The sequence below is a fragment of the Dreissena polymorpha genome, chromosome 8 (genome assembly GCF_020536995.1).
Source record: "Dreissena polymorpha isolate Duluth1 chromosome 8, UMN_Dpol_1.0, whole genome shotgun sequence".
NCBI lineage: Eukaryota > Metazoa > Mollusca > Bivalvia > Myida > Dreissenidae > Dreissena > Dreissena polymorpha.
In genome coordinates, this window is record NC_068362.1 from 17,458,146 (window position 1) to 17,468,238 (window position 10,093).

The window sequence follows — 10,093 nt, forward strand, 5'->3', positions numbered from 1 at the left end:
TTGTCAAGGTTTGTGGAAAGCTTAATAAAGCAGTCCTAGTAGTCAAATGTAAGTGTGAGAGTGGGTGTATATGTCTGAGATTGTCAGGACTATAACATTGTAATTCAGCATAAAATTTTAAAGTAACTTACCCCAAATGGGGACCATCATAAGATGACAAGTTGCAAGTATTTTGCCTTTCCCTTCCTAAAAGTCAAGGTCACTCCAAGAGGTCAATGGTCAAATTCGGCCATAAACCAGCTTGTCTGGACTGTAACTTTGTCATTGGTTATGCAATTTAGAAATAAATTTCATTGTGTTGCCATGGATATGGGTCAGATATGTGATCTGGAGAATACCAGTTTGATACCTTTCCACTCAATGTGAGAGTGATTTCTATCAAAGACAGATTGTAAGGTTTTCTCACAACACAGACAGAAAACAATGCTTAATTTATATTTGATATCAAACTTGTGTCTTAAATTTCTACAGGATGCCAGCGTCAAGTGGAAGGAAGTGTCGCCGTACGTGAAGATGTTTGGAAACGAAGGTGTCATAGTCCAGGAGGCAGCACGCATACATGAAGCCTACCACTGAGCTCAAGCCACATGTGTTTACTTGTTGTGATAAAACCCAACAAAATGCATGTGCACAGAGTGTCATCCCAGATTAGCCATTGCAGTCTGCACAGGCTAATTAGGAAGGACTATTTCCGCCTGAACGAATATTTGGTGTAAAGAGACATTCTATCAACAACAAATTCCATAAAAGCAAAATGCGTTTTTCATGATTTGCCTATGCAGATTGCTTAGGCTAATCTGGTACAACATTTTATGCACATGCATTCAGCCCAGTTTTCCAGGAAGGAGGCTCTTATATTCAGCACTCATACTTGATACCTTCCATTGAGCTGCGGCTTCAATGACAGATTGTCAACAAATGGCAGTCCTCATTGCTTGGAGGTGTCATACATACATGAAGCCTACCACGAAATTATTGCTTCAGTTATTGAAAGTTTTGAAAACTGGGCATGCAAAATGCTCACAACTTAAAATTGACATAGCTATGAAGTTAGAACTTATTACTTAGTATTATTGACTTTGTTTTACTTAGTATTATTGATATTGTTTTTCTTAGTATTATTGATATTGTTTTTGCTTGTAAAAAAAGGCTTTAATGTCTGTTGTTTCATATTGTAAACTTAAACAAGTGTTGATAGTTAGTGACCAGTATTTTAGTTGAAGGTGGAGGGGTTTTATGCTGTCAAATCAGTGCTGATCTATATTTATTCCGGCCATTTTGCTGTGTGTTAAATCATGTTGATTGGTCATTGTTATGGTTTCTCTTTAGTTACACTTAATGAATATAATGACTCTTGTCATAATGTTTAATACATAAGTAATTTAAGGTTATTAAGAATAAATTTAATATTTTTTTAGAAAATAAGTGTAAAGTGACCATTACATATATGCGGACAGTAGAAACTGTTATAGAACAGTAAGAACTGCACCTCACCAGATTTGTTTTGGAATTATCAATTAGATATTTGCGTTGTGACAATAGCTTAAATTGGTATTGTGAAACTCGTGGTTGGTTTCTTTGCATGTAAAATCATTACGTTCGTTTATTTTTTGGTTCATGTAAAATCATGTTGATTCTTCAAAGGTTTGGGTTTATTGAACATTATCTGGATTGTTAAGTTGTTTTGGTTCATGGAAAATCAGGTAGATAGGTCAGTTGTTTTTGTTCATGTTAATTTATGTATATTGTGTATGTAGTCTAAGGAAATTTTAGCATCTTCTTGTAAGTACCGGTATATTTTTACTCTACCACTGCCAAATTATGTTTAACTTATGTATTTTATCTGTAACTTATTTTAAATAACCAACCAATTATATTGACAATCGAATTAAAAACTTGTGACATATAATAGGAAAAAACAGATCTGAACACATACTGTTAAGATAATGACCTTTTAGGGATTTCTTAGAAACCAAATTGCTGTTTAGAGCAAAACAAAGTAGTGGTTATAGAACAACTTTATTCAATACTGGTTGTTCTACATTTCATTGACATGGCATATCAAACAAATGATAATGTTGTTGTAGGTATGAGTTGTTATATCATATATTGTTGCAAAAAAGTTTAGCAGACAATAATTGATTTCTTTTTATGCCATTATAGTTATACTTCAAAAAATGTTATTTAGTTGGCGGGCATTGTTGTTGTTGTGAATAACCATTTTCATTTTACATTCCATTTATTATGTTTTGTCTTAAGTGGCTTTATTTTTAGTTATATTGTTTTCTACTTCATTTTTCATTGTTTCATCATTGCCATTGCCTGTTTTTCTTATTGTGTTAATGTTCCACATTTTTAACCATTCATCTGTTAAGCACTATCTTATTATACAATTTAATAAGAAGAGATAGGTGAATGATATTCTGTTAAAAGAATCTGGTAGTTAAATTTTATACTCATTTTCATGATTAGTCGCGTATAAGAATGGGTATTATGTAGATCAGAACATTAATTTATTTTTACATGAAACGGCTGTTATCAGTTTTACAAGGATTGTGTATCATATGTATACAGGACAAAAAGTCAGAGAAAACATGGTTTCTAAAAAAAAAATGGTTATATAGGCTTTTAGTGCTAAACAGGTCTTAATGGTGTCTCTCATTTGGTATCAGTCTGCCTTACAACCAGGAGGCCCCTTGGTTTGATCCTCATTCTGGGTGGGTTTTCAAGACCTTTCAATTGAAACCAAATACTGATTGTTTCTACTTCTAGCAGATTGAGCCAATAATTGTCTCTTTAAGTCAAATGCTTTAAATACAATCAGGCTGAAGCTAATAGTTAAATGAATTAAAAGAGAATTAATGAAACATTCACATATAATATTAAAAATATAATTATATTCAAATTAATTGTTATTCATGTTAAATGTTAATATTTGGTGAACACATTTGTTGTAATATTTATTAAACTTGTTTTCTAGCAAATAGCCTGCATGCTTCAGTGGCTGTTTAAGTGACCAGACCATCATAACATGTTGGCATGTTGGTAATTAAGAACATTGTGTGATTGTTCAAATGAATACTAAATTTTGATGATCCAAAAATTTGATTGAACATTGCAAATCAGAAAATTTAAATCAGAACCCTCACTTTATTTTTACATTACTTCAAGATGATAATTGGCTGTGTATGTAAACATTTGTTTATCATTTCATTTAGGTAAAGATTATTACATGTATTTGTTGATCATTATAGATACCGGTATATCAAAATGATTATAGCTCGCAATGTTAGCTTTGCACTTACCATTATGTATGAATATATTTGCACTTAACATTATGTATGAATATATCAAAGTACCTGTACAAAGAATGAATTAGTATCCGTACTAGATGTAATTTTAATCAATTGAAGCATACTTCACTATATAGACTGTTAAGGCCTCGTTTAACTGCAAAACATGTACCAACTAAATCGAAGCAAATATAGGAAAAATTCCAAGCGTATAATTTTGCTGGTGGAGCTAAGGAGTGTCAGATTCATGTTGTCGAGCTATAATAGTGTAGATCATTTCGTGTTTGCAGATCAAAGTGTATATTTGTATTATCAGGTTAGTGATGATAAAGATAGATCACAGAATGACCTTCAATAGTGTGCCATGTTGAGTCAATCACAGTATGAGCTTGAAGATTAAAACTGTTTCTGAATACCATTTTACAGTGCACAAGTTTATGTAAATGTCATGAATTTTCAGATTGCTTTACTATGAAATTTGAATGTTTGAAACTTCAGCTCAAAACTTTTTGAATACTTAAACTTATGATCAACAATGTATAAATATTAAATGGAGATCACTCGTAAGAATTTATCTTAGTTTAGCTCAAAATTGATACAAATTGAAGATGAAAAGTGATCTTGATTTGGTTTTAAACCTTAAAATTGTTTCCTTAATGAAAATAAATAGTGCTACACCCTACATATATTGTACATTTGAAATCACCATCAATTAATTAAAAAAAGAGTGCAAATTTTGCTTTTAGTTTTATTAAATTACTGTTATTTTTTGTCAGTAAATTTCACTGTTTGTTTGTTGGTATAAAATGGGCCAATTACAATCGTGTTAAGGTATAGAAGGTACATGCAATGCTTCTTTAATCAAACAGTACTTTTCAAAGAAACCACTGTGTAAGGGTTTTATGAAACAATGTATTGATAAGTTATTACCACTTTGAATGATATTAATGTTTCAGTTAAGGAAACTGTTTTGAAATATAAATGAAATGTAGTTGACATCATAAAATGTACTTGGAGATTATTATTTAAATGATGTTGATCTGAAACAAATACTCATTTATCAATACTTTTGAGGGTTGCTCTGGAAAAAATGGGTTAAATGCTATGTGTTAAGTAACGTCTGAGATGAGCTTGTGCAATCTGCCCAGACTAATCAAGGATGAAACATTCGGCTTTCGTTTTTTTCATTTAAGGGAATTCTCTTTTACACAAAAATCAATCTTGGTTGAAAGCATTGTCCCTTATTAACCGGTGCGGACTGCACTTGATGAACCTGGACAACGCTACATACATGCATTAAGCCTGGTGTTTTTCCATAGTGAAGCTCATTTACCTAAGATAAGAAAGCATATATATAGTGGTACTTCAGTAGAGAACTTTAAGAATAAACTTTGCTCTTATGTAGTTCTAGTTTTATTGCAATGTTTTTTGTTTCTTAAAAAGTCTTTTTTTCAGATTCCTGTACGCGAATTCAGTTCATCACTAGTACCGGTGTTAGTTTTACTTGCATAATTTAAATTGACGCATAATACGTTATCTTAACAATACAACGATTTATCTAGACTTTCCAAATTGTATCTGGTCAATTTTAGTTGTATATATTGTTTTCATTTGCTGCCAGTATGAGTGTTGATATTTTTTGTCTTCAAGGTTGATATATTTATCATATTAAAACACAATTTAAATTAGCAATCTCAGTTTATACTTAAAACAATGTCCATGTTTAAAATGTTTTGAATGTTAGAAGATTGTATTGTATACAAATGCTGTAACTTTAAAATTTAAATAGATGAATGCCATATTGTATAATGTTGTTGTAAATTTAATTGAAAGTGTACATGAATGCCATATTGTATACTGTTTTAGCTCACCTGCATGGTGAGCTTTTGTGATCGCATTTTGTCTGTCGTGCAGTGTCAACATTTGCCATGTTAACAGTCTAGAGGCCACATTACGTCAGAAGATTTCTGCCATGATATCTTGGACGAGTTCGAAAATGGTTCTGGTTGGTTGAAAAATATGGCCCCAGGCGGCAGGGCATTGTTCCTTATATGATTTTAGTATAACCTTGTTAACATTGTAGAGGCCACATTTATTGTCTGATCATCATTAAACTTGGTTAGAAGATTTTTTCCAATGATATCTTGAATGAGTTCGAAAATGGTTCCAATTGCTTGAAAAACATGACCGCCAGGGTTGGAGAATTTTCCGTTATATGGCTTAAGGAATACCTTGTTAACACTCTAGGGGCCACATTTATTATCCAACTTTCATCAAATTTGGTCATCACATTTGTTCTAATGATATCTTTGATAAGTTTATAAAGGATTCTGGTCTGTTGAAAAACGTAGCTAGAAGCTACATTTATTATCCGATCTTCATGAAACTTGGTCAGAACAGTTGTCTTAATGGCCGAAATTGCAACTAGTTTCCGTTACTTGAAAAACATGGCCGTCTGGGGGCGGGGCATTTTTCCTTATATGGCTATACATGTATATGCCTATAGTAAAACCCTGTTAACTCTCTAGAGGCTACATTTGTTATCCGATCTTCATGAAAATTGGTTAGAAGATTTGTCCCAATGATATCTTAGACGAGTTCGAAAATGGTTCCGGTTGGTTGAAAAACATGGCCGCCAGAGGGCGGGGCATTTTTCCTTATATGGCTTTTACCTTGTTAGCACTCTTAAAGTTACATATACAGTTCACTATTCATAAACCATGGTCAAAACATTTGTTTGAATGCTATCGTGGGCTGCACAGAACTGGTCAGTTGCTTTGTATCTCAGGTAAGCGACTTTGGGCCTTTCAGACCCTCTTGTTTAAAGTTTTAAATGTTAGTGTAGATGGATGGCATATTATAAAATGCTTTTGTAAGTTTTAACTGTAAAGAGATGAATGTCATATTGTATACTGATGTTTTAAGTTTTATGTGTTAGTAGAAGAATCTCATAGTGTATATTTATGTTGTAAACAGCTGGCCCCGATTGCTCAAAAATTCCAAAAAAGATTTTACAGTATAAGATTAAGCTCACTGTTCGCATATTGCAAAAAAGTGCGCAAAATATTTATTTTCAACAAACTGTAAGCTTTAAATGAAAATTATATGTGAACTTAACACACTATATGCTATCAACAGCACCAACTTCAAATAAAAGTATTAACCTATTAGTGCATTGACTTTAGCAAAATTTTCTTTAACCGCGCTGAAAAGGTTTTGAGAAATCTTTCCCTGCTTTTGATGGTTGTAATCGTTGTCTCATTTCCAATACCAGTTTTATCGTATTCGTATTTTCTTTGATAAGTAAAGTGGCCTATCTATGTTGTCATGTAATGCTATTTCTCGTGATAAAAATGGATATAATATTCACTCTTCTGCTTCAATATATAAATAAGTATGAACATGCAATTGGTGAGTTCCCTACATAATAAGTTCGATCCCAACTCGTTGAGGTCAGCATCCACTAGGTGAGTACAATCTTTTCTGGTTGAGTTCAACCTCTGCTCGGTGAGTTGGATCATACCCGCTAAGTTTGACTCATAATCATTGCGTTTTCGAAAAATCCTACGTAAAAACACATATTTCAAGTTATATCCAGGCAACACAACACCAGCATTCTCAATCGCCCCAGGGTTTCGACTCATATAAGCTTAAAGTAACTAAAACAGTTGTATTTTGACAGACACATTTTTTTATCCGATGCATATGAAGAAAGCTTTAGAATATACATTTTTCGATTTGATTTAAATGCCTTCTGAACTGACTCTGAATACCAAACATCCAAAATACAACTAGAAACAGGTATTAAATACTTAAATAAAAGAATCACCTTTTTATTTTATGGCCTCCGGGGGTTTATAGAAAAATATCAGTGGATTAAAACTGATCATTCACTGTTTCAAACAGTGAAAATTGTCGATAATTTTCATTATATTACCGAAACTATGTTTAGATATGTTTGATTCCCCTTTGTGACCACCAATTTAACCAAGGGTGACTACTCTGCAATCAATGTTTATAACAACATATGGATAAGCTTCCCTTGAACATACATGTTTTGACATTGTGGGACGCCCAACAGGGAATAAGATTGACCGTAGTGGCAAAAAAAGAATACAAAATCATTTGTAAGTATTAAATTGGAGCGAACTGTTTGTAGCCCGGCACCTCAAATATTGTGTTTATAAAGGATAAGTCCAATTAAGTGATAAGTCTCTGCAATAAATAAAAGATCAACAATTTCATCATTCAGTATTTCAGAAATTTCGATGAATTTAGATTTTAAGCTATTGATATGGCTGATTATGAATTTATTAGGATACAGTTTGCGTGCAGCCTCAGCTCTTCAAAAGACGAGTCAATTGTAGAAGCACCGCTAGTCACTTTCATCCAAAAAGTCACATCACTAAAGAATGAGTCTGTAAATTTAAAGTTGCTGCATATTTTACAAAACCACGCTTTATCTCTGTTAGCTAGTTTCTCATACTCCGCCTGCGAGATATTTGCACATTTTGGACTTATGTGCCACCAGTAGAAGCAATCCTTACATTGTACTGCGCGGTGGTTTATGGCAACTGAAGTACCACACTGACCACAAGGATTCCTGATTGGGCTAGGGTTCATGGCCACATCACCACCTATAATGAGAAGGATTGACATAATGTGTTGGCGATTGTGGAATTTAATAGGAATTTACATTGGAACAGTTCTATTATATCTGATATTGAAGTATAGCATGGTAAAGTGGTTATAAAACCATTCTGTGGCAAAAGAAATAAATGTCAATTTGTTCGTATCATCCTTGTCAGTACCGAATGTTCGATCTGAGGCTCTGTTTTTGCCATTTAGCATACTAAGTGTGTGTTGCATATAGTCCCGATTTATAGTAAATAATACATTGACGTAGCTTTTGTTTGCAATTATGGTTACAAGTGTCGGTATACAGAAAATCTTCTGTGTTGAGACTTCCATTTTCACGTTTAATTGTTTACTACCGCGTCTTTCCGGAAGTTTGATTTCAAAGCGCTTGGAGTTTGATTTCGTCCGCCTGATTACACTGACTGGAAAAAATGTCTGTGTGATTCTGAGCTCCAGCATAAATGTGTTGAATGGTAGAACGGTCTGTTGTAAATGTTTAAAAGCTTAAAGTTTAAAATACTGTTTAAAAGTTCTTCTTTCATCCAGTTTCACGAAAAAAAAAATCGACTTTAAAAAGTTTCACAAGCGCAGTTGACGCATGCGCAGTAGTAGTTTCTTCTTTTAAACTTCTATTAAATATAAATTGATCTCGCTTGAGGCTTTGCCTTATTTCATATTATTCATTGTACCAGAGCGGTGTAAGGGATGTAACAATAAACCAACTGATGTTTAAAGGACATGACATCACGTAGTAATTTAGGCATCATATCTAATGATAATAGATATAAAATTACTGACAATAGTTGTTTTTAATTGACGCTCACTTGAGATAATAGCTGCAACTTAACAAGTTTGAAGAACAATACAAATTTCGTTTACTGTCGATATTTTTTAAGAAGTGTTTTGGTTATTAAAGAAACTAATCTTTTTTAATTGAATGGTTCCGATGGAGCTAAAACGCATTAACTCTCGTGCGTAAAGGTTACAATATACTTTGTAAAGATGACCTTCACTTATCCATTGTAAAGGCAATAATTTCAACAATAAACGCAAAATATTGGCATGAGACCCTCATAACATACCTTTTTAAGAGCATTCCGTGCCAAATTGATTTGAACAATAAAAAAGATAGGCTCTGCGATATGTAAGTAAGAACTCGACACGAATCAAAGATCACTGTTGCACATCCATCTTTTACCTGCCATTCTCCATATATTGAAGGCATACGGCCAACTGTCAATGTATCAGGTAGTCTCCAAGCTCCAAGCAAAATAGTGAAATTCGTGTACGTAATAATGGTTTCCTACCACATGTACAAACACATTCAAAAATAAAGTCATGCCAAGTGCTCTGACCACGAAGTGTGTCTTCATCAAATAAATTGTTTTGATATTTTAGAGAGTATTACCTTTCTCTTTACAAATTCTTTTTTGTTTAAAAATGAATTGATGTTTTTAAAATGAATTGTTCGCTGGTACTTGAACCCAGGACCTCTTTCGTGTGAAGCGAGAGTGATAACCACTACACCACGGAACCGGTGTTTTGTTCATTTATTGAACATGAGCCTTTAACTTCATGTTTGTGTACAAATTGTAGAATTACATTCGTTTCCCACTGCAGCATGTAGATAAAGGCGGATGCTCAGCATATACTTTAGAGGGTTGTGGCTCAGAGGTAGAGCGTTCGCTTTGCATGTGAAACGCCCCGTTTTCGATCCCAGGCATCTCCAAATGTTTCGAAAAATGTGAAACAACATTTTACGCTTTTATGTAAAAAGTCTCCTCGTGTTTGTTTGTTTTAAATATAACCGCTTCATCATTAGAAACAACGAGAGCTTCATTACGAAACGCAGTTGTCCGCCTTTCGTTTACAAACCCTTTCGTGAGATTGAGTTCATCGTTAATTATGCAATGTGCAAATGAATTCCATCAAATGATACTTTTGAGAGCACTGTGAAATGTACAGTATTGTTCGTAACTCAAAGGCCATCAATACACATCTTGAGCAAATATAAATGCTACTTGTTTAGAATTCGTTCGTTATCGTGGAAATGTGTTTTTCTATTGGATACACATAATTTTATTATCGGACAAAGTTTTAGAATCGCGTTTAAGGGACATGACATTACGTTTAAAGGACATGACATTTCATCACGTAGTAAT

General features: G+C 33.3%; 1 protein-coding gene across 4 annotated transcripts in view; it reads left to right on the plus strand.

The window, feature by feature from the left end:
* Window positions 1-6,460, plus strand: part of LOC127841285 (transient receptor potential cation channel subfamily M member-like 2) — an 84,851-nt gene extending 78,391 nt beyond the window's left edge. For all 4 annotated transcript variants that reach the window (XM_052369983.1, XM_052369982.1, XM_052369985.1 and 1 more), the window contains one exon: window positions 472-6,460. In XM_052369983.1, the coding sequence (XP_052225943.1) occupies window positions 472-576 (105 nt within the window). In that variant the 3' untranslated portion in view covers window positions 577-6,460. The remainder of the gene's footprint in view (window positions 1-471) is intronic.
* The last annotated feature ends 3,633 nt before the right edge of the window (window positions 6,461-10,093 follow it).